Source organism: Rhinoraja longicauda, chromosome 16 (genome assembly GCF_053455715.1).
Source record: "Rhinoraja longicauda isolate Sanriku21f chromosome 16, sRhiLon1.1, whole genome shotgun sequence".
NCBI classification, from domain to species: domain Eukaryota; kingdom Metazoa; phylum Chordata; class Chondrichthyes; order Rajiformes; family Arhynchobatidae; genus Rhinoraja; species Rhinoraja longicauda.
Genome location: NC_135968.1, coordinates 20,298,676 through 20,326,471, shown reverse-complemented (window position 1 = coordinate 20,326,471; position 27,796 = coordinate 20,298,676). Strand labels below are relative to the sequence as shown.

Below are 27,796 nucleotides of genomic sequence, written 5' to 3'. Positions count from 1 at the left end.
TCGACTGAAACGCAGTTTTACACAACAGCAGCCCCCTAATGAGTGAGTTCGGTATCACAACTGCGCATGCCCAGGTCATGGGCCATTCGGGATAAACATTCCCGCCAGCTGAGCTACTGTGTGTGTACAGACCCGCGTATACATTTTAATGAGATTTATAAATAAATTTATCCGTCAAATATGTCAGCAGTAGGCCACAGCGTACTTCAAGCTGCACAAATCCACAAATGTTTCTATTTAAATTATTGACACAATACAGCACCAGCCCTGAAAATGCAAGAATGCCTGGAACGAACCTGCCAATTATCAAATCCCTGGCATTAGCCTGAGTTACAGCCATTCAAATTTAATGTTGATTTACACGAACTACAAATTGTGTGGTCAACCAATTTGAGATAGTCCTTACATTCCTATCCAAACAACCTTCCTGGATTGAAGGAAACGAGGAGAATGAGCTGCGTGGGGGGTAGGTTGGAAAGTACAGATTGGATTCAAACAGGCTGGGTAAACTTTCGAGATGGGTTGGCTTAAATAAAGATGCAGTCGCTTTAACCTCGGCGGTTGGCTCCAGTCTGTCAGGGCACACAGTTGGGAGCCGGGTCCGGGTGACCGAGCGGTGATAATTATGAGAATTAGCAGCCATTTGAACTGCAGCCAAACTAGAGGCTTCACTCAGGAGTGGGTCACAGCTCCCCAGCTGATGGGGCCTGTTCTCGCTCTCTTTGAAGGAGGCGCCGCCCGCCCCAGCGAGTGGGCAAACGTGGAGCCAACCCGTAATGTGAGTGGGAGCATTTTCTCAGTCAAACTTTGTCGACAGTTGGGGTGGGGGATCTAGGAGAGAGAGAGCTGGCGATGCCGCACAGACGGAACAGTTTAATAACGACCTATTAAAATCTGCCCTTCGGCCACTCGGCAACCTGGACTGATCTGATCTGACAGCCCTGTCGCTAGCTCGCTGCGTGCTCGATCCTAACGCAGAACCTCCACAAAACCTTTGGGCTTCGGGTAACACCTGCACAAAGAGCCTCTGCTAAGGGCTGGCGAACTGTGCTGGTCAACATGCACTGGGCGAGATGGCTGGGGAAACGCACTGCAACCACCGCAAACTTGGGACACCACAGACCCTCCACGCAATCTATCCAATACTAAAGGGCAGCATTTCGCAGTTAAATGTCTTATATCAGATTGGCAGCTCCTTCACAGGGCCAACCCTGTACTCAGTTTTCCTCGGAGCCTTAACGGTACATTCACAACCGCCTGTAGGTAAAGCATCAGCCCACATCACACTGATACAGTCACTGCCTGCCTCAGATTAAATATAGTTTTACACATAAATTATGAATAAAGATAAGAAAATGTTTCAAACACAAGTAATATTTTCTTATTCCAGTAGCAAACACATTAAGGATTAAATGAAAATAATAAATTCTTTATCCTTTTGAATATCTCATAATTGCAGATTAATGAACTGAACTAGGACTGTGTAAGTAGTGCGTGAACAGCAGAACAAGAAAGGAAGCTATTGAGTTGACAGAATTCTAGATTACTTCCTTGGTAGAATAGTTAACAATTTATACACGGTTTATACAGTGCTGCGTTCGTGTTTTTTTACATCCCAAATGACCTTTGACAAATCCCATGATTCCTTGCGTTTATCGCGATACCAAACTCGCTTATTAAACTACATTAAACCTTGTCAGCAACCTCAAGCATTCCCAGGGAAACAATGAAAGAGTGTAGGAAATATTCTGTGAAAACTGCTAACATGTTGCAGAAATAATCTACACAAAAATATCTAATTAACTATTCTGAACAGCTTTACCTTTGTGCTACTCGTGTTAGAGAAATTCAAATGATACCTGTATACATTCATTCTTACCTTAGAATTACAAGACATAGATATAGGGGCAGAACTAGGTTACTCAGAATAGAGTCTACTCTGCTCAATGGGCAGATTGAGATTGAGATTGATCACAGCGATCAACCCCAATACTGTTATATTTCTGTGGAGCTTCCGTCACTCAGTATCTCCCCATATCAACTGTACGGGACATTCTGAAGCATAAAATCACTACTGAGCTGGCTGAAATATCAGTGATATTATTGACAAGTGTTGAAATAAGGTGTCCTGCCTCCCACTCATATTTTCAAGGAGTATTAAAGTAAAATCTTAAATTATTAAATACAAATTTCAACCGAGAACGAATAGTAATTGGAGGTGAGGAGATTAAAATTATGGTTTTTGAGAAGGCTTTTGATTTTAGTCGCAAAATGCCAATGACAATAGCTCCAAGTATACAACTTCAGCCATGGTAGAAGGATAAAGAGCACTCACCTCTCCGATTGCTTCTTTTCTTTAAGAAGACGTTCCAAGCTATTTGAATAACTTGTCTGCTTGCTATATCTGAACTGGGATTTCAAAAGAAATGGTGTTAAAATACTTTTTAGGATAAAAGGTTAAGTACTAAATTGAAGTTTATTTTCACACTGGTAAAATAGACCACGCTGCAAGTCTAGGAGCAGAGATTTTTCTCCTGATCACGTGAATTAATTGCTTGTTAAAGTGTTTGAGGTTAATCACGGAATATGGAGATTCAGAATAATCACACAGCCATGAAATTACTTGCTATATTTAAGTGCATTTAAACAGTAATAGCCCCCCCCCATCCCCCATTCTGATTCCTGTTTGGATACAGTCTTTGATAGAACAAAGGCCCTTTACCATCCATCACCAGGCTCAAATTATCATTTTTTGTGGGTGGCATAGTGGCGCAGCGGTAGAGCTGCTGCCTTACAAGGGACAGGGTGGAAAGAGATGTAGTCTAGTTAGCTGTGGGAATCAGTAGGTTTGTAATAAACATCAGTGGATAGTTTATATGCCAGGCATTTCCAAACAATCAGATAGTGGATTATTGGAGTTGGGCAGGGCTCAATCAATTGATTGCAGGGCAGCCAATGAGTATAAATCAAAACATGGACTTCGGGTCTCCCTGAAAGGCTAGAATAATAGGCAGAAACCAATCAATCAATCTAGATACCAGACAAACGTTTTAAATGATTTCATTCACTGCACTCTCCAGGCAGAAACAAGGGACAGCAGATGTTGGTTTAAAACAAAAGACAAGGTGCTGGACTAAAGCAGCGGGACAGGCAGCAGAGAACATGGATAGGTGCTTTTTCGGGTTGGGACGTTTCTTCAGAGAAATTAGAGGGCGGCACAGCGGTAGAGTTGCTGCTTTACAGAGTCAGAGATCCGGGTTCGATCTTGACTATGGATGCTGTCCACATGGAATATGTATGTTCTCCCTGTGACCGCATGGATTTTCTTCAGGTGCTCCAGTTTCCTCCCATATTCCACAGTAGGTTCATTGGCTTCTGTAAAATTGTAAATTGTCCCATCTGCACTTGACCCATAATCCTCTAAACCTATCATCTCCATGTACCTGTCCAAATGTTTCTTAAAAGTAATGAGAGTACCTGCTTTAACTAGCTCCTCTGGAAGCTCATTCCCTACACCCACCACTCTTTGAATAAAAAAGTTACCCCTCGGGTTCCTCTTAAATCTTTCTCCCCTTCACCTCAAACCTATATCCTCTGGGTCTTGATTTCCCCAACTCTGGGTAAGAGACATTATCCAATTTATTCCTCTCATGATCTTGTCCACCTCTATAAGATCATCCCTCAGGCTTTTCATCGCTGGTGCGGCTCGGCTGCGGACTTGACATCGCCCGGTGCGGCTCGACCACGGGACTTAGCTGCGCAAGGCTTGGTCGCGGGCCTTTCATCGCCCGGTTCGGCCGCGAGACGTTTCAGCGCCCGGTGCGGGGACTGTGCGGGTCGTTCGGGGACGAGCTGTCTGTCCGTGGGCGTGGGGGAGAGTGGAAGTTTTGTTGCCTCCATCACAGTGAGGGGGTGTTTGGAGTCACTGTGATGGACGTTTGTGTTGGGGCTATGTGTCTTGTGTTCTATTTTTTTTTTTCTATGACTGCTATTTAGTTTCGTTCAGTACTTCGGTACCGAACGACAAATAAAGCTCTGTTATACCTATTTATACCTGTTATACCTGTTATTTTCCTGCACTCCAAGGAATAAAGTCTGAGCCTGCTCAACCTCTCCCTATAGCTCAGACCCTCAGGTCCCGACAACATTGTTGTAAATATTCTCTACACCCTTTCCATCTTCCACTTCTGTACTCAATGCTGACTGATGACCAATGTGCTGAAAGCCTCCGCGACCACCCTATCTACCCAATGATACCACATTCAAAGAACTGTGTACTTGCATTCCTCGATCCCTCTGCTCTACAACACTCCCCAGAGCCCTGCCATTCAGTGTAGGTTCTGCCCTTGTTCGACTGCCCAAAACGCAACATCTTGCACTTCTCCATATTAAATTCCATCAATCATTCCTCAGCCCACCTGCCCAGTAGATCAACATCCCGCTCCAATTCTGACAACCATTCTCACTATCCACAATATCACCTACCTTTGTGGCTTGCTAATCATGCCTTGTATTCTCATCCAAATCATTGATATAGATAACAAACAGCAGTAGGCCCAGCACCAAACCCTGAGGCACAACAGTAGTCATAGGCCCCCAGTCAAAAGAGAAAGCTTCCACCTTCACCCTCTGCTTCCTTCCATGAAGCCAATTTTCTATCCAGTCAGCTATCGCTCCTTGGATCCCATTGCGATCTCACCTTCCAGAGCAACCTACCATGCGGAACCTTGTCAAATACATTGCTGAAATCAGTAGCTTGGCTTGGAAGCAGCTTGGCTTGGAAGCGCAAAGGTTGACTGCTAATACATAACTTTGTAAAGGAAAAATAGTTAACATCTATGCTCATACTTCACACATGAACTAAATTATTGTAGCCTCATCCATGCAGGTTTCCAGCTTAGGTTTAAAGCCCAGACTGCCACAATGGGTGGCATTGGTAGCTCGGTACAAAACACTTTAGTATACATAGGCAAGTTTCTCAATTGGATAAGCTCACTGATAGAGGCAACTGCTTCTTAAATGGATGAAGAACACAGGTATACGCATTTTTGCCCACGTTTACTTGAAGTCCAACCTTTTCCACAGATCAGTAGATGTAACTTACGTTCTCTCTTCCAGAGATTTTAAATGGGTTCAGGAGAGCTGCACACGGTAAGTTTTCATTGATGTGGAAAAGGAACATTATTTAAACAGGTATTACAGAGTCCAGCAAATTCTAGGCTGTATTTTTTCCCCATACGACTTCCAACTAAAGCATTTTTTATGATTAACAATGCAAGAAAGCAAAGAAGGGGGGACCCAGCAGGGGGTTGTTGAGAATGAAGGGAGACCCAGCAAGGGGGGCCACCTGCTGCAACGTGCGACAGCAGTCAGAAGATAGAACTGTTCGGTGAACTGGGTTGTATGCAAAACAAACCATTTCACTCTACCTAGGTACATGTGACAACAAAGTATCATTGTCTTTACAAGTGTTAGCCTTAACCACCATTTTTTTTAAAAATCTCAGTTAGTACTAAGTTGCAAACGTTAATGCAAAGTAAAATTGGGAAAACTGGCAAATACAAAACTAGAACTATTAACTTTTTGTCCAAACTTACAGTCATCGGAGCCACTGGTGTGTTTGGCATCGATGACGTAAAAGAAATGGCAGATTTTTCTGGTGTTGCAGAAATCGGTTTGTTCTGAATCGTTAGGAGTTCGTCCAAAGCCAACAAAGTTTCATCATCATCATCATCGGTATCTAAATTGCAGCTGAGTTCATCGTCACTGTTCATGCCACTGTAACTGTCCCTTTGTTTCTTCTCTGGGTCATTAGAGCTCTCTGATAACTGGACAGTTGTGTACTGTTCCAGCTCTTGAGATGGGACTGATGGCTTACCGTCCTCATCCGAAACCAAAACAGCTAAAGAACTAGATTCAAGTTTTTGTGTCCTTTTGCCATCTAAGGATGTCAAGGGATGTCTCCCCAAGAGCCCAGATCTATTTTCTTTTGAAGAAATTGCACTGGCCAGGGTCGTCTTGGCCTTCTCCTCTGTCAGCATCCGTGTGTATGAATGTGGAGGGATGTGACTCGATAGTTTCTCATCCAACAATGAATTCAAAGGCAAACAGCCAGTTTCTGGAAATTCATCAGCTTCAGGGGCTGTGTCCTCATTTTCCAATACACCATTATTGTGATCTTTCAGCACTCCGTTGCAAATATTTTCAGTCACGTCACTGCCATATTTGTCAGTGATCCTGCTTTCACATATTTTCTTATGGAACGGAGCATCTATCCGATGGGGCAGGGAAACGCGTTTCTTTCTCTGATCGTCGTCATCTATTAGGTTACGTTTTATTTTCTCCTTTGAACAAGAGATGTGCAAACCTGTTGAAAACCTGGCTTTCCAGGCACTCATGAGGTTTTTCCGACCTGGACAAGGAGGGAAGGAATGGTGCCGCTGGAATGCATCTTTGCTGCACAGTTTCAGAGAACCCGAAGGGAGCGTTTCGGTTACGAGTTTTAAAACTGATTCCTTCTGCGTAGAAATGCCGCCATTCTCTAGAAGATAAAAGGGGAGATTGAAGAACATGTTTGAACAGACATACAAGACAAAATAAAGTTGAAAAGCAGAGCTAACAGTACATCTAAAGCACACATTTTTGGATACTGCTTAGTAAATTAAAGCTTGTGGATTAAAAACACCGCAATGAAGTTTCATTATTTCTATGCTGCCAATAGTTCAAGCTTTCAGATATATGCAAACTTCACCTCCATTATAAGTAAAATACGAAAACACAAAGCAATGGAGAAACGATGAAGATGTACAACAGAAATAATACAAAATTAAACTATGAACTAATTAAAATAATTACAAAAGGACTGAAAATCATTTTGGGTTTGGAAGTAAATCAAGAAGGTACAGTATTTAAAGGAATACATTTTGAGGAGAGTACCATGAAAGACTTCTGAAAAAACACTGTTAGAATTAATCTCAGCGAAATTTTATACTAAGCCAGTCAGAGACTTTGGACAGGTGACAAAGCTTCAGAGAAAGGTTTTAAGGAGTATCCTGGAGTCAGAAGGATTTAGTGCAGAAATTGAGGCTCAGGGCCCTGGCAATTGTAGGCACGTTAGCCAATGGTAGAATACTGAAAAAATATACCAGTTAGAACTGGAAAAACAGATCTAGGAAGAGTCTGGGCCCAAAGAGTGTAGAGAAGCAAGGAGGAATGAACTAGAGAGGTTACAAATCATGGGGGAAGACCTTTAAAAATGAGGCACTACACAGGATGAGGAACCAAGGCAATGGGTGAATGCTTAAACCAAGAAAGGAGGATGCTCTGGTAAATGCTACCAGCACCACACAAGCCTGAAAACCCATCACAAAGCTTTGCTGAATGCTTAATAAAATCAAGAATGACACCTAGAGCATTTACAAATACATCAGCACAATTTATCAAAATTAGTTTAATAGTAAAAGCAGACACCAAATGCTCTCATTTTATTCCCATTAAGTTATAAATATGCCATTTAAAAACAGTGATTAACAAAACAGTTTCCAAATATTAAAAGCAGAGGATGCGAGCAATAATTCCCAATGCATGTTGGAAGCTCAATACTGATAAATCTAGTTTGTACAGCGGCAGGCAGACATTAGGCAACTTGCATTACAATGAGATCATCCAAAAAACCAATAGAACATATTTCATTTCCTATTATCACCATAAGGGATTGAGCAGACTTATAACATAAGCCCATATCACATCAATACTCTTGACTACTTACGTTTTCTAAACTTGTGTTTTCTTCGTGTCATCAAAGTCAAAGTCAAAGTCAACTTTATTGTCAATTTCCAGTTAGTTTACACAGACAGAAAATCGAAATACCATTTCCCACAATCCCGAGGAATAAAGTGCATTAAATTAAGTTAAAATTAAAAGGCACAGCAAACAACAATCAATATAAAATATAGTCACTTCAATGAAAAAAAGATGAAGATGAATATATTACAATAAAAAATAATGAACAGTAGTGCAAAGCCTGTCCATAGCAGCGTTAAAAAAAAAAAATGTCTGGTGCTGGATGTGTGTGTGTGTGGGGTGTTAAAGTCCAGGTCCAATGGGGGCATGGGAGAGAGGAGGGAGGGAGGGGAGAGAGTTCAGCATCCTGACAGCCTGGTGGAAAAAACTGTTCTTTAGTCGGGTGGTGCTCGACCTCAGGCTGCGAAACCTTCTCCCCGAAGGCAGGAGGGTGAAGAGGCTGTTGGAAGGGTGGGAGGGGGTCACCCACAATGCTCAATGCTTTGCGGGTGAGGCGGGTGGTGTAAAGGACCAGGAGTGTTGGGAGTGAGGCGCCAGTGATCCTCTCAGCAGTGTTCACTATGCGCTGCAGGGTCTTACGGTTGGAGGCTGTGCAGCTTCCGAACCACACAGTGATGCAGCTGCTGAGGATGCTCTCAATGGCGCCTCGGTAAAAAGTGTACATGATGGGTGTGGGGGCTCCCGCTCTCTTCAGTTTGCGGAGGAAGTAGAGGCGCTGCTGGGCTTTCTTGGCGATGGACGTGGTGTTGTTGCTCCAGGAGAGATCCTCGGTGATGTTCACCCCCAGGAATTTGGTGCTGCTCACCTGCTCCACAGCAGCACCATTGATGGTCAGTGGGTGGGGGTGTTGGGTGTGCGTTCTCCTGAAGTCGACAACAATCTCCTTTGTTTTCTCCACATTCAGGAAGAGATTGTTGTCTGTGCACCACGCGGCCAGCTGGTTCACCTCCTTCCTGTAGTGGGTCTCGTCGTTGTTGCTGATGAGACCCACCACGGTTGTGTCATCCGCAAACTTGACGAAATGGTTAGAGCTGTGGGTGGGTGTGCAGTCGTGGGTCAGCAAGGTGAAGAGCAGGGGGCTTAACACACATCCTTGTGGGGCCCCCGTACTCAGCGTGATGGTGTCCGATGTGTTGCTGCCGACCCGTACAGACTGGGGTCTGGCAGTGAGGAAGTCCAGCAGCCAGTTGCAGAGAAGGGGGCTGAGGCCCAGATTTGTTAGTTTACAAACCAGCTGCTGGGGGATGATGGTGTTGAATGCTGAGCTAAAGTCTATGAACAGCATCCTAACATATGAGTTTTTAGTGTCCAAGTGGGTGAGGGCTGGGTGTAGAGCAGAGGAGATGGCATCCTCAGTGGACCGCTTAGCTCGATATGCAAACTGAAACGGGTCCAGGGAGGGGGGGAGGTTGGATCTGATCTGCTTCATGACCAGCCTCTCGAAGCACTTCATGATGGTTGAAGTCAGCGCTACAGGGCGGTAGTCGTTGAAGCAGGATGGAGAAGACTTCTTGGGCACAGGTATGATGGTGGTTTCTTTGAAGCACGATGGAACAACAGCCTGGCTCAGGGAGATGTTGAAGATGTCTGTGAGGACATCTGTGAGCTCAGCTGCGCAGTCTTTTAGCACACGACCAGGAATGTTGTCAGGTCCAGAAGCTTTTCGGGTGTTAATCCTTAACAGTGTGCTCCTCACACTGCCTGGAGACAGACAAATAGCCTGGTCGTTGGGGGGGGGGGAGTTGTTTTCTGCGCAGGTGTGTTGCTCTGTGCTTCAAAGCGTGCAAAGAAGCCGTTGAGGTCGTTCAGGAGAGAGGTGTCACTGTCACAGGTCTGTGGTAAGGGTTTGTAGTCCGTGATAGTCCTAATACCCTTCCACAGGCTCCGTGTGTCTCTGCTGTCACTGAAGTGGGCTGTGATGCGCTGGGTGTAGTGTTGTTTGGCTTTCCTGATGCCACTGGAAAGGTTGGCCCTGGCTGCTCTGAGACCGGCTGGATTGCCCTCTCTGAAGGCAACGTTGCGGACCCTCAGCAGCCCATGGACCTCCCCTGTCAGCCATGGCTTCTGGTTAGCCCGGATGGTGATGGCTCTGGTGTGGGTCACATCATCAATGCATTTGGTGATGTAGCCTGTAACTGTCTCTGTGTATTCCTGAATGTTGGTTGTGTTGTTGTATGTTGCTGCCTGCTTGAACATGTCCCAGTCTGTAGTCTCAAAGCAGTTTTGGAGTGCAGCTGTGCTGTCCTCTGACCACACACGTACCTCTTTTGAAACCGGTTTGGTGACTTTCACCCGGGGTCTGTATGCCGGTTTCAGCAGAACGGTGAGGTGATCAGAGAGGCCGATGTGGGGGAGGGGGGAAGCCTTGTATGCTCCTTTGATGGTCGTGTAAACAAGGTCCAAGGTGTTGTTTTCTCGTGTTGGGAAATCAACATGCTGGTATACTTTAGGCATGACAGTTTTTAGGTTAGCATGGTTGAAGTCCCCAGCTACGATGAGAAAGCCATCTGGGTGTGCTGTCTGCTGCTCAGAGATGGCCCGGTACAGTTCACAGAGTGCCTCCTCTCTGTCCTTGTTGTTGGAACTGGGAGGGATGTAAACAGCGACTAACAGGATAGCTGTTAGCTCCCTCGGGAGGTAGAAAGGCCGGCACTTCACAAACATAAACTCCGCCAGCGGTGAACAGTGTTTGTAGACCAACACAGCGTCCCGACATCAAGCATCACTGATGTAAACAATCACACCGCCGCCGCGAGTCTTCCCCCCGCTAACCGTAGTTCTGTCCGATCGGTAGCATGTTAGCCGGTCGAGCTGAACAGCGGAGTCCGGGATGTTGTCATTAAGCCATGTTTCCGTGAAAACGTAAACACAGCATTCCCTCACCTCACGCTGGGTCGACCGGAGAAGTCTTATAATGTCCATTTTATTGTCCAGTGAGCGTACATTAGCCATTAGCATGCTCGGAATAGCCGGTCTGTGTGGGCTAGCCGCTAGCCTAGCCCGGATGCCTCCGCGCTTACCCCTCTTCTGCTTCCTCTCACACCGCCTGCGGCGTCTCCTTTCCAGCCGGGGGGCAGCACTCGAGGCCGAGGTCAGGCAGAGTATTCTGAGGCCGCTAAGTTCCTCTGCAAGCGTAGCGTCCAGTGTTGTTGATGTTGTTGTTTTCTTGTCCAGCAAGAACTCACGACTATACTGTCTACTTAACAAACTTAACAAACTTGACGAACTTGAGAAAACATTAAAAACACTCGAAAAATCGGGAGAGCGTGGGGCCGCTGCGTCTGCACGCGCCGCCATTTTGTCAGCATTGTATAGCGTGGAGTCAGGACATTCAGCCCAACTTGGCCACACCAATCAATTTGCCCCATCTACGGGTCCCACCTGCCTGCGCTTGGCCCACATCCCGCAAAAACCTTTCCTACCCATGTACCTGTCCAACTGTTTCTTAAACATTGTGATAGCACCTGCTTCAACTTCCTCCTCTGGCAGCTCGTTACATATACCTATCACCATTTGTGCAAAAAAAGTTGCCCCTCAGATTCCTATTAAATCTTTCCCCCCTCACCTTAAACCAATGTCCTCCCGTTCTTGAATTCTTGTACAATTCAGAACTCTATTCTTTGGTGTTCTGCGTTATTCTAAATACATTTGATGGTTTGAGTCATTTGAGACACATTTCCACGCACAAAGCCACGCAAACTATCCCCAATCAGACAAAGCCTTTCCAAGTGCATGTAGATCCCATTTCTCAGATCAATACCTGGCAAGCTAAATATGTGGAGCTTTTTTTTTTACAATCCGATTAGCTATGATCAAATCAAATAGCAGAGCAGACTCAAGGGGGTTTAAAGTTGTACTGCCATTTTTAATGTGTATTTATGTTGGTACTCCTGTCACTGAACCAGTGCATTATCATGCATAACAGCAAGAAAATAATTATTAACATGTACGTAGAGCAAGTATTTAGAAAGGTAAACAATGGGTTGGCATTTCAAGGGAATTTGAGCCATTGTGGAATGTTTTACAACCATTAGATGAGACCTTGGGGAGACTATGACAGAAATATTTTACACATATCTCATCTCCATACTGTAGGAAAATAACTGCAGATGCTGGTTCAAATTGAAGGTAGACACAGAATTCTGGAGTAACTCAGCGGGTCAGGCAGCATCACAGGAGAGAAGGAATGGGTGACGTTTCGGGTCGAGACCCTTCTTCAGACTGATGTCAGGGGAGGGGGCAAGACAAAGATAGGATGGAGTAGAAGACCGGAAGACAGTGGGAGAACTGGGAAGGGGAAGGGGAAAGAGAGGAACAGAGGAACTATCTGAAGTTGGAGAAGTCAATATTCATGCCGCTGGGGTGTAAACTGCCCAAGCGAAATATGAGATGCTGTTCCTCCAATTTGCGCTGGGCCTCACTATGACAATGGAGAAGGCCCATGACAGAAAGGTCAGACTGGGAGTGGGAGGGGGAGTTGAAGTGCTGAGCCACCGGGCGATCGGGTTGGTTAAGACGGACTGTGCGAAGGTGTTGAGCGAAACGATCGCCGAGCCTGCGTTTGGTCTCGCCGATGTAGAGAAGTTGACATCTGGAACAGCGGATACAATAGATGAGGTTGGAGGAGGTACAGGTGAACCTCTGCCTCACCTGGAAAGACTGTTTGGGTCCTTGGATGGAGTCGAGGGGGGAGGTAAAGGGACAGGTGTTGCATCTCCTGCGGTTGCAGGAGAAAGTACCTGGGGGGGGGGAGGGCATACACGGGTCATAATATACCTGCAATACAGAAAGTGTAATAATTGTTCACTGGATTAGTTCACCGTATTTTTTTCCCCAAATTGGCCTGGGTTTTTATCCGTTTTTTTGCCTCTCCCAGGAGATCACACGGTTCTTTTGGGTGGGAAGAAGGGCGATAGTGGGAAGGGGGTTGGGGTAGGACCAGCCATGATCGTATTGAATGGCGGAGCGGGCTCGAGGGGCCGGTTGGCCTACTCCTGCTCCTATTTTCTTGTGTTCTTGTGTTCTTGGGTATTGATTCCCGAGATTGGTGGGGGAGGGGAAAGGCAATTGTAAAAACAAGGAACTGCAGATGTTGGTTTTAAAAAACAGAGTGCTATAGTAACTCAAGTAGCATCTCGGGAGAACATGGATCCTTGCCCCTTTCCTCCATCGTAGTCGTTGTATCAGTTCCACAGTTCTCCACATTGTTTCTCTTGAGATCACACCTCCCCCACCGCCCCCCCCCCTCCAACTGTCAGTCTGAAGAAGTGTTCCCAGCCAAAGCATCAAACATCCTTTTTCTGACCCACAGAGCTACTCTAGCTCTTGTGTCTATTTATGGATAGGTGACATTTTGGGTCAGGACTAAAGATACTAGAGGAGCAAGATGAACCAAACCGTCGAAATCGTTATACTGTAGGAGCGTGACGTCCGCCATTTTAGTAAGCAAACCAGCCGTTCGCTATGCCTCTCGTACTGCAATCAGTGTTTTGGGGGAACAGTATGTGTGATGATACCATTACAATGCAGAATATATCTCATCTATCAATTCACAGATTTTTGTTATTTTCCTTTTAAAATGTTTCTGCAAGTTTCTGCCTACTAAAATGGCGCCATGACATACTACAGTTTTTAGGGTCGAGTGGTCTATCTTGCTCTGCTCTATTATCTTTGGTCAGGACCCTCCTTCAGACTGTCTTGACAGAGAGGAAAGTGTCTTTCTTCAGTGATAATTGCCTTTTGATGAAATAGACAAGACCTATAATCTAAGAGTTAAGAAATATAAGGTTATCTTATTCAAACATTGTATCTGAATGCAAAATGTTCTCACAGAAACCTACATTTTTGTGATGAGAGGGTTTTCCAAGCTACATGCTGTGTTGATGATTCCCTGAGTGGTGTTGAGAAACAGGGATCAAGGTCTCAAAATACAGGGTCAGTCGGTCAGAAATTGAACTCTTATTTTGTTATGGTTAGGAAATGAGAAACTTAAACCAGATGGCAGCGACCTTTGTAAATCTCTACCCAAGAGTGCTTGCAGAGGCCCAGTTGCTGAATATGTTCAAAACAGATTGAGAGATATTTGCAAGTGAAGAATATAGTATTGACACAGGTAGAAGATCTGCAGAGGTAAAAGATCACTCGTGATCTTACTGAACGTGGCACAAACAGAAAGACCAAATGGCCGAATCCTTTCTTATTTCTTATGTTCCTAGATTTTGCAATCAGCAATGTGATAACTGCTCTTTGCCAACCGAGAGAACTGACAGCAGGATCTAATGTTATCTGTGGGATGATTCACCCTTCCGGATATTAGCTGACAAATGGGCATTGGCTCTTTAGTCTCCAGCATTCAGCCATTGAAATGACACCAAGTAAAACAAGAAATCACCAGCACTAGTTTCTTGGAGAGGGTAGCACGGTGGCACAGATGGTAGAGCTGCTGCCTCACATCACCAGAGACCTGGGTTCGATCCTGACCTCAGGTACCGGCTGAAGAGTTCAGACATTCTCCCTGTGACCCCATGAATTTCCTCCGGGTGCTGTTTACTCCCACATCCCAAAGACATGTGGGTTCGTTGGTTGATTGGCCCCCATAGCATTTCTCCTAGTATGTTGGGAGTGGATGCGAAAATGGGATAATATCAAACTAGTCTGAATAGGTGATCAATGGTCAGTGCGGACACGGTGGGCAGAAGGGCCTGCATCCATGTTGTCTCTCCAAACCAAACTAAACCAATATGCAAGGAATAAAATGCAAGTATTTTAAACATCTTATGCCTTTAACTGACTGCAAAGTGAAACATGAACATACATCAGATGACGAAAGTAATAGAAATATGAACATAAATTCAGTCACTAGTTTAAAATCCATTATGCATGAAGGAATGTTAATCGTAGTCTTTTTTTTAAAGCTCCCACATTATTTAGTGCCTCATTATTAACGTGCAACAAAGCCTAGTATTCTCATAGGATTTCACAATACAAGTACTTGCATCCTCATAGGTCATTTATTTCTGAAGATTAAGTTGGAACTGTTAAGTTGGAAAGTAGGGAATTTCTGGATTGAAATGGTAAATATCAAGTGCCTAGTTTGGAAATTGCTGCCTATTTGAAGATTTAACGACAACAAGCAATTGGCACTGTTATGACTGCAGAATCCAGGCAACAGATAATGTGTTTTAATTATGTTCGCTGAAGGACAAACATTGGCCAAATCCATCTGCTCCAACTCAAAAATAAAATCACCCGATGCCAGACAAGGACGATTTAACATTTTCGTTTAATTTGGTTCACGGGGTACAGTGAAAAGTTTTTGTTGCGTGTTAACCATTCAGCGGAAAGACAATACCTGATTGCAATTGTGCTATCCACAGTGTAAGGATACAGGATAAAGAGGAAAATGTGAGTGATGTTTAGTGCAAGACAACGTCTAGTGAAATCCAATCAAAGATAGTCCAAGGGACTCCAATGAGGTAGATAGTAGCTCAGTTCTGCTTTCTAGTTGTGGGTAGGACGGTTCAGTTGCCTGGTAACGGCTGGGAAGAAATTGTCCCTGAATCTGGAGGTGTGCGTTATCACACCTTTATACCTCTTGCCTGATGGGAGAGGGGAGAAGAGGGAGTGGCTAGGGTGCGACTCGTCCTTGATTATGATGGCAGCCTTGCCGAGGCAGTGCAAGATGCAAGTGGAGTCAATGGAAGGAAGGCTGGTTTGTGTGACGGTCTGGCCTGCATCCACTATTCTCTGCAATTTCTTGCGGTCTTGGATAGAGTTGCTCCGAAACCATGCCGTAATGCATCCCGATAAAATGCTTTCAACAGCGCATCTGTGGAAATTGACGCGCGTTGTTGAGGACATGCCGAATTTCCTGAGAGTTTTAAGGAAGTAGAGACGTTGATGTGCTTTCTTGGACATTCAAAATGGGTGGTGCAGGACAAGTTGCTGGTGATATTTACTCCTAAGAATTTGAAGGTTTCAACCATCTCTTCTCATTTAACATCTCATTTAAAGATGGGATTTCAAGCAGTGCAGCATGCCATTACCAATGCATCGGTTGAAAATGGTGTTCAGGTCTCTGAAGTGTTGATTATGCTCAATAGAAGCAATGCTGACATTTCAGGACAAGACAGTTTGACTCAACGAGTGTCAATTTGGACTGAATCCAAAACTGTTAAATCATTTGTGAAACATTTCAGGAATGCAAGTTAACAAAGATTTAATACAAAATGAAAAATCAGTATGGATGCAATGTATTCCTCCAAGGTCTGGGCAACACAATGGCTGTCTGTGTGGTTTGCACATTCTCCCTGTGACTACGTGGGTTTCCTCCGGGTGCTCCCACATCTCAAAGACGTGCGGGTTTATAGGTTAATTGGCCTCTCTAAAATTGTCCTTGCTTGTAGGGAATGGACGAGAGTGGATAACATAGAACTAGTGTTAACGGATGATCGAAGGTTGGCATAGACTCCGTCAGTGCTTTTGTGCAGCTGCCATCGAGGTTCCTGTCTGCTTTTTACTTTAAGCTCCCTCAAAGTTTAATCAAATATATGAACTCAATTACTGCATTACAATTACTCAATTCCATCAATTACCCTAATTGTTTCAGACACTATGCCCCAAACAACTTTCCCTGAGAATGCACTCTAAATGCTTGACACTTCCTTTCCATCATCAACCCCACCCTCACACCATTGCAGCAGAGGAAACCAAAGAACAGGCGACAGCATTAAAGCAGAACTTATATGTGGCAAAGTTCAATCTATGCAAAACTTACGATCTCACTTGCCCAATCACTAGTAATGCAACCCAAATCGTCCATAATACACAATCAGCAGGTCCATCTGTTAAACTTACAGATAATGTCTCATCTTCTGCCATGTTTTTCGAGAATAAGCCAGAAGATTCCCCACATAAAATTCTCAAGTATTGGTATGCAATTTTTTTTATCGATTAAGCCTACGTCACCATCTCTGTAATACTGTAGTTATTAAAATGAAACAGACAGACACAAACGTTAGGCTGTGATTGCTTCAGATACCTGTTGGTGATGTTGACGGCAAAGAATATGATCGTTTCATGGTGCTCTGCAAGAAACAAAAAAATGATAGTCAGTAACACAAAATAGAGATATAAAATAGAGCTGCGAATACCATCAAAGTCAGACTATTAAAAATAATTTGGTCTAACAATGTTATAAAGACAACTTTCTATCTTCTAAGATAGAAAACAAAATGCAGGAGTAACTCAGCAAGACAGGCAGCATCTCTGGAGAGAAGAAATGGGGGACATTTCGGATCGAGACCCTTCTTCTAATCTTCTAAAGGAGACAAAATGGTGGCATCACCTTTAAAATATATCTGTATGCGTGCAAACCAATTCAATAATTTAACAAAGGACTAATCCCAGCACATAAAACGCTGTTGAAACTATGTAGATAATGAGGAATATAGTTTTTCCATCTCAATAGAGAGCGACACATCAGTAATAACCTTTGTCCTTTATCCTCAGGATTGAACCCAGGTCTCTGGCGCTGCAAGACATAAACTCTACCACCATGCCACCGTGCCCCACTTGGGTGCACTGAAACAAAATCTACAAATTATCTTGTGCATTTTGTGGAAATGTTTACGCCAAGAGCATCAAAACATCACTGCTCATAGCACTTATGGCCTAAAGCAGACCACAGGACATCACTGTGTGCGCCAAATCACAAACAATAACTAGAATTTAGTAATATGGTCAGGACAATAACCTTTTCTTCAATAAGACAAAGGAGCTAGATACTGATCGCAGGAAGCACAGTGGAAGACATGCTCCAATAGGCATCAATGGTGAGGAAATGGAAATGATTGAGAGCTTTGGGATCCTTGGCATTAATATTACCAGTAATCTGTCGTGACTTGTTGGTACCTGATCTGTTTGGATAGCATTCAAGGCAAGAGTTTTCACTATATCTTGGTCTATGCGACAATAATAAACCTAAACCTGCTCATCTGCTTGAGGGGCTTGAGGATGGTCTGTTGCCTCCCTGGTGCCAGGGTTCAAGACATCACAGACCGGTTTCAGAACATCCTAGCGAGGGAAGGCATTCAACCGGAAGTAGACTGGGAAAATCAGGTTGGTAATGGATCCCAGGAAAGAGAGTTTGTGGAGTGCCTCCGAGATGGATTCTTAGAACAGCTTATACTGGAGCCTACCAGGGAGAAGGCAATTCTGGATTTAGTATTGTGTAATGAACTTGATCTGATAAGGGGACTCAAGGTAAAAGAGCCATTAGGAGGCAGTGATCATAATATGATAGGTTTTACTTTACAAATTGAGAGGGAGAAGGGAAAATTGGAAGTGTCAGTATTACAGTATAGCAAAGGGGATTACAGAGGCATGAGGCAGGAGCTGGGCAGATTTGACTGGAAGGAGGCCCTAGCAGGGAAGACGGTGGAACAGCAATGGCAGGTATTCCTGGGAACAATGCAGAAGTTGCAGGATCAAATTATCCCAAAGAGGAGGAAAGATTCTAAGGGGAGTAAGAGGCACCCGTGGCTAACAAGGGAAGTCAAGGACAGCATAAAAATAAAAGAGAAGTATAACATAGCAAAGAAGAGTGGGAAGCCAGAGGATTGGGACTCTTTTAAAGAGCAATAGAAGATAAGTAAAAAGGCAATACGGGGAGAAAAGATGAGGTACGAGGGTATGCTAGCCAATAATATAAAGGAGGATAGTAAAATATTTTTTTAGGTATGTGAAGAGGAAAAAAACAGTCAAAGCAAATGTGGGTCCCTTGACGACAGAAGCAGGGGAATTTATTATGGGGAACAAGGAAATGGCAGACGAGTTGAACCGGTACTTTGGATTAGTCTTCACTAAGCAAGATACAAACAATCTCCCAGATGTTCTAGTGGCCAGAGATCCTAGGGTGACAGAGGAACTGAAGGAGATTCACATTAGGCAGGAAATGGTGTTGGGTAGACTGATGGGACTGAAGGCTGATAAATCCCCAGGGCCTGATGGTCTGCATCCCAGGGTACTTAAGGAGGTGGCTCTAGAAATTGTGGGCGCATTGGTGATCATTTTCCAATGTTCTATAGATTCAGGATCAGTTCCTGTGGATTGGAGGGTAGCTAATGTTATCCCACTTTTTAAGAAAGGAGGGAGAGAGAAAACGGGAAATTATAGACCAGTTAGTCTGACATCAGTGGTGGGGAAAATGCTGGAGTCAATTATAAAAGACGAAATTGCAGAGCATTTGGATAGTAGTAACAGGATCGTTCCGAGTCAGCATGGATTTATGAAGGGGAAATCATGCTTGACTAATCTTCTGGAATTTTTTGAGGATGCAACTAGGAAAATTGACAGGGAGAGCCGGTGGATGTGGTGTACCTCGACTTTCAGAAAGCCTTCGACAAGGTCCCACATAGACTAGTGGGGAAAATTAGAGCACATGGTATTGGGGGTAAGGTGCTGACTTGGATAGAAAATTGGTTGACAGACAGAAAGCAAAGAGTGGGGATAAATGGGTCCCTTTCAGAATGGCAGGCAGTGACTAGTGGGGCACCACAAGGCTCAGTACTGGGACTGCAGCTATTTACAATATACATTAATGACTTGGATGAAGGGATTAAAAGTACCATTAGCAAATTTGCAGATGATACAAAGCTGGGTGATAGTGTGAACTGTGAGGAAGATGCTATGATGTTGCAGGGTGACTTGGACAGGTTGTGTGAGTGGACGGATGCATGGCAGATGCAGTTTAATGTGGATAAGTGTGAAGTTATCCACTTTGGTGGTAAGAATAGGAAGGCAGATTATTATCTGAATGGTGTCAAGTTAGGAAAAGGGGACGTACAATGAGATCTGGGTGTCCGAATGTATCAGTCACTGAAAGGAAGCATGCAGGTACAGCAGGCAGTGAAGAAAGCCAATGGAATGTTTGCCTTCATAACAAGAGGAGTTGAGTATAGGAGCAAAGAGGTCCTTCCGCAGTTGTACAGGGCCCTAGTGAAACCGCACCTGGAGTACTGTGTGCAGTTTTGGTCTCCAAATTTGAGGAAGGATATTCTTGCTATTGAGGGCGTGCAGCATAGGTTTACTAGGTTAATTCCCAGAATGGCGGGACTGTCATATGTTGAAAGACTGGAGCGACTAGGCTTGTATACACTGGAATTTAGAAGGATGAGAGGGGATCTTATCGAAACATATAAGATTATTAAGGGGTTGGACATGTTAGAGGCAGGAAACATGTTCCCAATGTTGGGGGAGTCCAGAACCAGGAGCCACAGTTTAAGAGTAAGGGGTAGGCCATTTAGAACGGAGATGAGGAAAAACATTTTCAGTCAGAGAGTTGTAAATCTGTGGAATTCTCTGCCTCAGAAGGCAGTCGAGGCCAATTCTGAATGCATTCAAGAGAGAGCTTGATAGAGCTCTTAAGAATAGCGGAGTCAGGGGGTATGGGGAGAAGGCAGGAACGGGGTACTGATTGAGAATGATCAGCCATGATCACATTGAATGGTGGTGCTGGCTTGAAAGGCCGAATGGCCTCCTCCTGCACCTATTGTCTATTGTCATCTAATTCAGATATCCGTACTGTAAATTACATTCATCAGTTTGTCGTAACATAGGTTTCACATCTATTACTTAGCTATAATCTGTTACAATCATGACAGGCACAAAGATTGCATTCAGAGTGAAAAAAGATTGCATGCACAGCAACACGGAGGGGACAGCACAAAGATGCTGGTTACTTGCCTGATTCGGTGAAGAATAAGAATGCTTTCCTTTTTGCAACCTGATTTTCCTCAACTCCCGTGCCCTCTTATAAGCTTGAAGGGTATTCTGAAAATTATTATTGAATAATCCAGGCTGATGTTGAAGCCTTCTTGGAGATAATCGAGGTCTCATGTACCAAGGGGTATGCTCTGCATTGCTTGTGTCATCAGAATACTTCAAAACATCCAGTGAAGCTGGTGCTGGAAACCGACTGGGGAGAGACTGGTGCCACAAAGCTGTTCTTCTATAGTCATCTGTACTGCATTTGGAATGCAAATTGTTCTGCTTTGCCGAGGATTCTTCAGTATTAGAAGATTGTTTAACATTTTTTCCTTGGTCCTTAAGTATATCACCTTCCGAAGGATATTGACTTGAAGGCAAAAACAGTCTTCGCACTATCACTCGTGGAGAACCAGGGTGCTGAGTAACCTGGCATTTAACTACACCGCCCATATTTGTTCTTTTCTCCGACTTTAAGACACCTTTCATAAAAGCCTCTAGCACTGGACTTCTCCGAGGAGAGGGCAAACGGATAGATCTTTTGGATTTAAATGAAGGCGTCTTGCTCCCATGTTTCTGAGGTGATTCAGCATGCTGTGGTTTGGAAGTGCCATCTGTGCCACCATTTTGTGGTGAGCCCAAAATTATTCTGTCATTTCCTAGTGGCACAGAAACAATAAGGAGGATAAGGAACCAACAAAAATGAATGCACTAAAAGTGGTCACAACCGCAAGGAGAAACAATTGTTGACAAAAAACATAATTTTTTATGTCATGGGACATACAGCACGGAAACAGGCCCATCAGCCCATCCTGACCAAGATAGCCCATCTACATGAGTACCACCTGTCCGCATTTGGCCCATATCCCGCTAAACCTTTCCTAACCCGTACCTGTCATGTCTTTTAAATGTTTTTAAAGTACCTGCCTCAACTACCTGCCCTGGCAGCTCGTTCCACATATCCACTGTGTGGAAAATGTTGTCCCTCAGGCTCCTAAATCTTTCTCCTCTCACCGTAAATCGATATCCCCTGGTTCATTTTCCCCCTGCTTTGGGGATAAGGCTGTCTATTTCCCTCATAATCTTATATCTTATATACCCATATAAGATTACCCCTCATCCTCCTGTGTTCCAAGGAATAAAGCCCTGGCCGCAACATCATCGTAAAACTTTTCTGCACTCTTTCCAGCTTAATATAAAATCACAACATGGCTCTTTACAAGGGGATGATCTGACAAAAGGCTGACACATTAACCAAGGGTTTGGTCACTTTGTATTAAACAACTACATTTCAAATAAAATCTTAAAGCACGAAAGAGGCAAGGCAATAATAATGGGAAGGGAAATTCATGGAGCGAGGGCCCAGTCAGCTACAACTGCCAATGGACTAATGTTAAGGGCAAATTGCTCAGTCTGAAGATGCAGTAAATGTTGAGACCAAGGCCACTGTACTACCACTAAATCATAGTTGACTCTCGAGGGCAGGATAGACACAAAAAGCTGGAGTAACTCAGCGGGTCAGACAGCATCTCTGGAGAAAAGGAATAGGTGACATTTCAGGTCGAGACCCTTCTTCAGACTGAAAGCGAGGGGAAAGGGAAACAAGAAATAGAGACTGCGATACACAATGCCCTCCATAATGTTTGGGACAAAGACCCATCATTTATTTATTTGCCTCTGTACTCCACAATTTAAGGTTTGTAATTTTTTTAAAAATCACATGTGGTTAAAGTGCACATTGTCAGATTTTATGAAAGGGTTTTAAAAATACATTTTGGTTTCACCACGTAGAAATTACAGCTGTGTTTATACATGGTTCCCCCCATTTCAGGGCACCATAATGTTTTGGACACATGAATTCACAGGCATTTGTAATTGCTCAGGTGTGTTTAAATGCCTCCTTAATGCAGGTATAAGAGAGCTCTCAGCACCTAGTCTTTCCTTCAGTCTATCCAAGCAGTCATTGCATGCAAAGGAAATGCAACAAAATACTAAACATGACTACTTTCATTTACATGACATTGCTGTGTCCCAAACATTATGGTGCCCTGAAATGGGGGGACTATGTATACACTGCTGCATGGTGAAACCAAAATGTACAAAAATGGCCTTTATTAAAATCTGACAATATGCACTTTAACCACATGTGATTTTTTTCTATTACAAATCTCAAATTGTGGAGTACAGAGGCAAATAAATAAATGATGGGTTTGTCCCAAACATTATGGAGGGCACTGTAGAGAGATGTATAACAAGTGAATGAAAGATATGCAAAAAGATAATGATGATATGGGAGACAGGCCATTGTTAGCTGTGGTCGATCTAGGTGGAAAGAATTACAGACAATGAGACTAGTTACTCCAGCTTACGTGTCTATCTTCGGTTTAAAACAGCATCTGCAGTTCCTTCCTAAGCAGTCTCGGGCAAGCGATGTTTCGTCTTTTCAATCACTGTTTTCTTGAGACAAGAAATCAAATCGGATTTCATTGGAAGGGCAAGATAATGGAAAATGTAAATAAGCCCATTGTGAGGGAGGAGCCAGCGCTGCCGTCGCAGCTGCGGCTTGCCTGCAGTCCGTCTGTCTTTTGTGTTTTTTGTTGTTTTTGTCTGAATTGTAGTTTTAATATGGTGTAGGGTTTGTATGTTATGTTTTGGGGGGGGGGGGGGGGTGGGAGGGAACGGGAACTGTAAAATTCTCTCTCCCGAACGGAGACGCGACCTTTGTTTCTGTGTTGTGTCCCTGTTCCTGTTGCGGCCTACCATCGGCCATGCACCTGGGACCACCTGGGGCTCTGGTTCGCAGAGCCCGTGGCCTGGACTCACCACCTGCGGCGCTGGCCGCCTTCGGATGCTGCGGGAGCGGCTGCGACTCGTCTCCGGAGGCTCCGGCGCAGGCCGCGTGGACGTCGGAAGCCCGCAGGCCCCTGGGTGGGGGCCGACATCGGGAGCTCCAGCAGCGACAGAGGCAGCGTCTTCGCCCACCCCGAATCGCGGGGCTTGGGTCGGCCCGCCGCGGACCTTTCACCGTCCGGCGCGGCCTGAAATAGGCCGCGGGATTTTCACCGCCCAGCGGGGGCTTCAATGTCGGGAGCCCCGACCGCCCCGACGTGGCAACTCCAACAGCCTGACCGCGGGACAAGACGGCAGGGGAAGAGAAAAGACATTGTGGCCTTCCATCACAGTGAGTAGGTGACTGGAGGAGACTCACTGTGATGGATGTTTATTTTTGTTTGGTGTTAGTTTGTGATTGTATGTGTTATTGCATTTTTATTGATTATTCTTATTGGTCTATTGTTCAACTGCGGATAATGTTTCATTTCACTACACATTTATGTGTATGTGACAAATAAACGACTATTGACTATTGACTATTGAGACTTAGAAAGCTAATGAATTCTTAAACAAAAAGGAAGTTTTGCAATACTTTTGTTTTGAACAGTGTATTTCACAATTCAAGACTTCCTGATATCTCTGCTATTAAAAACATCACTTCTCCATTCCCTCTCCCCTAACTCTCAGTCTGAAGAAGGGGCTTGACCCGAAACGTCACCTATTCCTTTTCTCCGGAGATGTTGCCTGGCCCATTGAGTTACTCCAGCATTTTGTGTCTATCTTCGGTATAAACCACCATGTGCAGTATTTTCCTATACATTTCTCCATTATACTTCGGTTTGATAGCTGTTTGACCAAATACTAGGTGAAATCTTTAAAACAAACTCAGAGTACCAACCTGCGCCCGGAGCTGGTGCGAAAAACTTTGTAATGACCTGGTTGCTGCAAATACAAAAAGAATATACAATAATTAGAATCAATTATTGATGACAAGTTCAACATCACAAGTCAAACGTTTGAGATCACAATTCGTCAATCGGTATGGTCATTATTACATCAGCAAAACGCAACACATGTAAAATATTTTTATCCTAAGCCTGGTTAAAAATATCCAGCGGCTGGACACAAAATGCTGGAGTAAATTAGCAAGTCAAGCATCACCTCTGGAGAACATGAATAAGGGACTTTTCGGGTCGGGACAGTTCTTCACACTCAGACGTGGTCTGAAGAGTCCCGACCCGAAACTACACCTATCCATGTTCTCCAGAGATGCTGCCTGACCTGCTGAGTTACTCCAGCACTTTGTGCCATTTTGTGTATTAACTAGCACCTGTAGTTCTTTGTTTCTACAATATCCTGAGGGTGTTAGCGTGCTTTTCTTCACCCACTTCACATGAGGATGAAATGATTGTTAAACATAATGAACAGAAGGAATAAGTTTAGCTGACAAAAGTCCAGCCAATGTCAAGCCCATTCAAAGTACTTACCTGCATAAGTGCCCTTGAATAAGTGAAGCACTGAACAAATACAAAACAAAGGGATGTCCTTTGACATCCAGCATCTAGAGAAAGCTGGTATTGTGAAGTACATTTGAAATTTCAATCAAACAGTTTCTATCCAAGGCTGTTTTATCAAGATACCAATGTAGTTACTTTCTTGCTATTAAAGTTTCAATTATAAATTCTTTCCTTTGTTAAAAAGCTCAAATTGAAACAAATCCTTTCTTTTCAAATGGGGCATCATGTTTACAAACAACTAAACATAGCACAAAAAGTAAGGAAATTTGTGTTTGGTAGATTATTTCTTTGTTGTAACAATGCTTCTTGGCAATAAATCTTATACCGTTGGAAAGCCTGTTTATTTCCCTTTTAAATGGTGCCACATTTGTAAGGAACATGCATTTGTGGGATGAGCAGCAGAGCTGAGTATGTGGGTTGCGCCCATGAAAAATCTGCCAAATCTTCTCTGCCAATGCCAAACAGCTTATTCTGCCATTGACTCTTGTTCGGTGTTGTTTGGTGGATTGGATGATTGAAGTCTGAAGAAACAAGACATATTGGCAATTTAACAATTTATTCATTTAATAAACAGGAGCCTCAGTAGCGTGTGGAAGAACCATACACAGCCACAACAGCCTGGCACCTCCTCCTCATGCTGGTCACCAGCCTGGTCACACACTGTTGTGGGATGGCATCCCATTCTTCAACCAGCATTTGTCACAAGTCAGCCAACGTGGTTGTGTTGGTCACTCTGGCATGAACAGCACGCCCAAGCTGATCCCACAAGTGTTCAATGGGGTTGAGGTCAGGACTGCTGGCAAGCCATTCCATCCTCTTCACTCCCAAATTCTGGAGGTAGTCTCTGAGAAACCCTGCTCTGTGGGGGCGAGCATTGTCATCTTGGAGGATAGAGTTCGGTCCCAGACTGTGGATATGGGATTGCCACTGGTTGCAGAATCTCATCTCGATATCTCTCTGCATTGAGATTGCCTCCAATGATGACAAGCCTCGTTTTTCCAGTGAGGGAGATGCCGCCCCACACCATCACACTGCCTCCACCAAAAGATGTTACTCTATCGGTGCAGCAATCAGCATAGCGTTCTCCGCGTCTTCTCCACACTTTGACGCTATGATCCAACTGCCGTAGGCAGAATCTGGACTCATCGCTGAACATAACGTTCCTCCACATGTTCAGGTTCCAGTGCACGTGTTGCTGACACCAGCGCAAATGGGCCTGACGGTGAAGGGCAGTCATGGCAGGCCTCCTGGCAGCCCTATGAGACCGGAGATTGGCTGCGTGCAGTCTGTTCCGAATTGTCTGGGCAGAGAGCCGTCGGCAATATCGTCCTGCAAACCTTGACTGCAAATCTGTAGAAGACAGCCTACGGTTCCTAAGTGCTGACAGGGTGAGGAAATGGTCTTCTTCAGGTGTCGTCTTCTTGGGACGCCCACTTCGCGGCCTGTCTCTGACATCCCCCGTTATAAGGAACTTGGCCTTCACTTTGGAGATGGTACTAGGGCTCACTCCAAATAATGCCGCAACTTGGTTTTGCAGAACACCAGCTTGAAGTTGCCCTATCGCACGGGCCCTATCCAGATCAGTCAAACGTGGCATGCCGATTCTTGGAGCAGACACCTACTGACCACTGTAGCAGGGCCCATGCTCACAGATGCTGCTAATCAGGTGCCAATCAGGCACCTGATTGTCAGCACCTGGGGGTACCAGAAGCTCAAAACAAGAGTCAATAGCAACAGCAGAATAAGCTGTTTGGCATTGGCAGAGAAGATTTGGCAAATTTTTCATGGGCGCAACCCATATACTCAGCTCTGCTGCTCATCCCACAAATGCATGTTCCTTACAAATGTGGCACCATTTAAAAGGGAAATAAACAGGCTTTCCAACGGTATAAGATTTATTGCCAAGAAGCATTGTTACAACAAAGAAATAATCTACCAAACACAAATTTCCTTACTTTTTGTGCTATGTTTATATACTTAAGTCCCCTCTTGACAGCAGACGTTTCACCTAATTTCCTTGTAAAACTCTTCAAATCAAGGAAACAGCTCGCATGACATTGGAACGATAACCCTGGCGTTTCAGCACACTATCTCGCCTTGGCATTGTGCAATTTTTTTTAACCAAATACCAATGATGAGAAATGGCTTAGTCACCATGTGAAAACAGTGAGAGAAGAAGGTAGTCCTCACCATCTTAATTCACGACTTCAGAAGGGTTGTAATAAATCCTACAGAGCTTCACACACTCATTCTCCAATCTGGCCTCAAACAAACCGCTGGAAAAATCTGCATGCTCATGGCCTGAAATGCCAACTGTCCCCATGTTTAGTTTATTGTCACATATACCGAGGTACAGTGACAAAAACTTTAGTTTGTGTGCTATCCAGTCAAAGAAAAAACTATAGATGGACACAAAATGCTGGAATAACTCAGCAGGTCAGGCAGCATCCAGAAATGTCACCCATCCTTTTTCTCCAGAGATGCTGCCTGACCTACTGAGTTATTCCTGCACGGTTTGTATATTCAATTAAAAAAAAACAGCATCTGCAGTTCCTTTCTACACAAAGAAAAGACTACAAGAAAAGACTATATAAAAGACTATATAATCAAGCCGTCCACAGATAAAGGATAATGGGCACTACATTCAATACAAGATATAACATTGAAGTCCAATTAAAGATAGTTCAACGGTCTCCAATGAGGTAGATGGGAGGTCAGGACCGCTCTCCATTTTGCCTTTGCTGCCACAGATACTGCCTGAGCTGCTGAATTTGTCCAGCAGATTGTGTTTTGCTCCAGTTCTGCAGTCGCTTGCTTCCAATCTAAACATTGGGGTTAGAATAAGAGAGTCTGAATGTCAATCCTGTGATGAGGTTCAG

At 44.2% G+C, this 27,796-nt stretch overlaps 1 protein-coding gene across 1 annotated transcript in view; it reads right to left on the bottom strand.

The window, feature by feature from the left end:
* Nucleotides 1-27,796, bottom strand: part of slf2 (SMC5/6 complex localization factor 2) — a 79,483-nt gene that overhangs the window by 33,888 nt on the left and 17,799 nt on the right. The window contains 5 exon segments of the mRNA XM_078413380.1: nucleotides 2,336-2,409; nucleotides 5,598-6,541; nucleotides 16,844-16,889; nucleotides 20,548-21,227; nucleotides 24,299-24,342. Coding sequence (XP_078269506.1) covers nucleotides 2,336-2,409; nucleotides 5,598-6,541; nucleotides 16,844-16,889; nucleotides 20,548-21,227; nucleotides 24,299-24,342 — 1,788 coding nt within the window.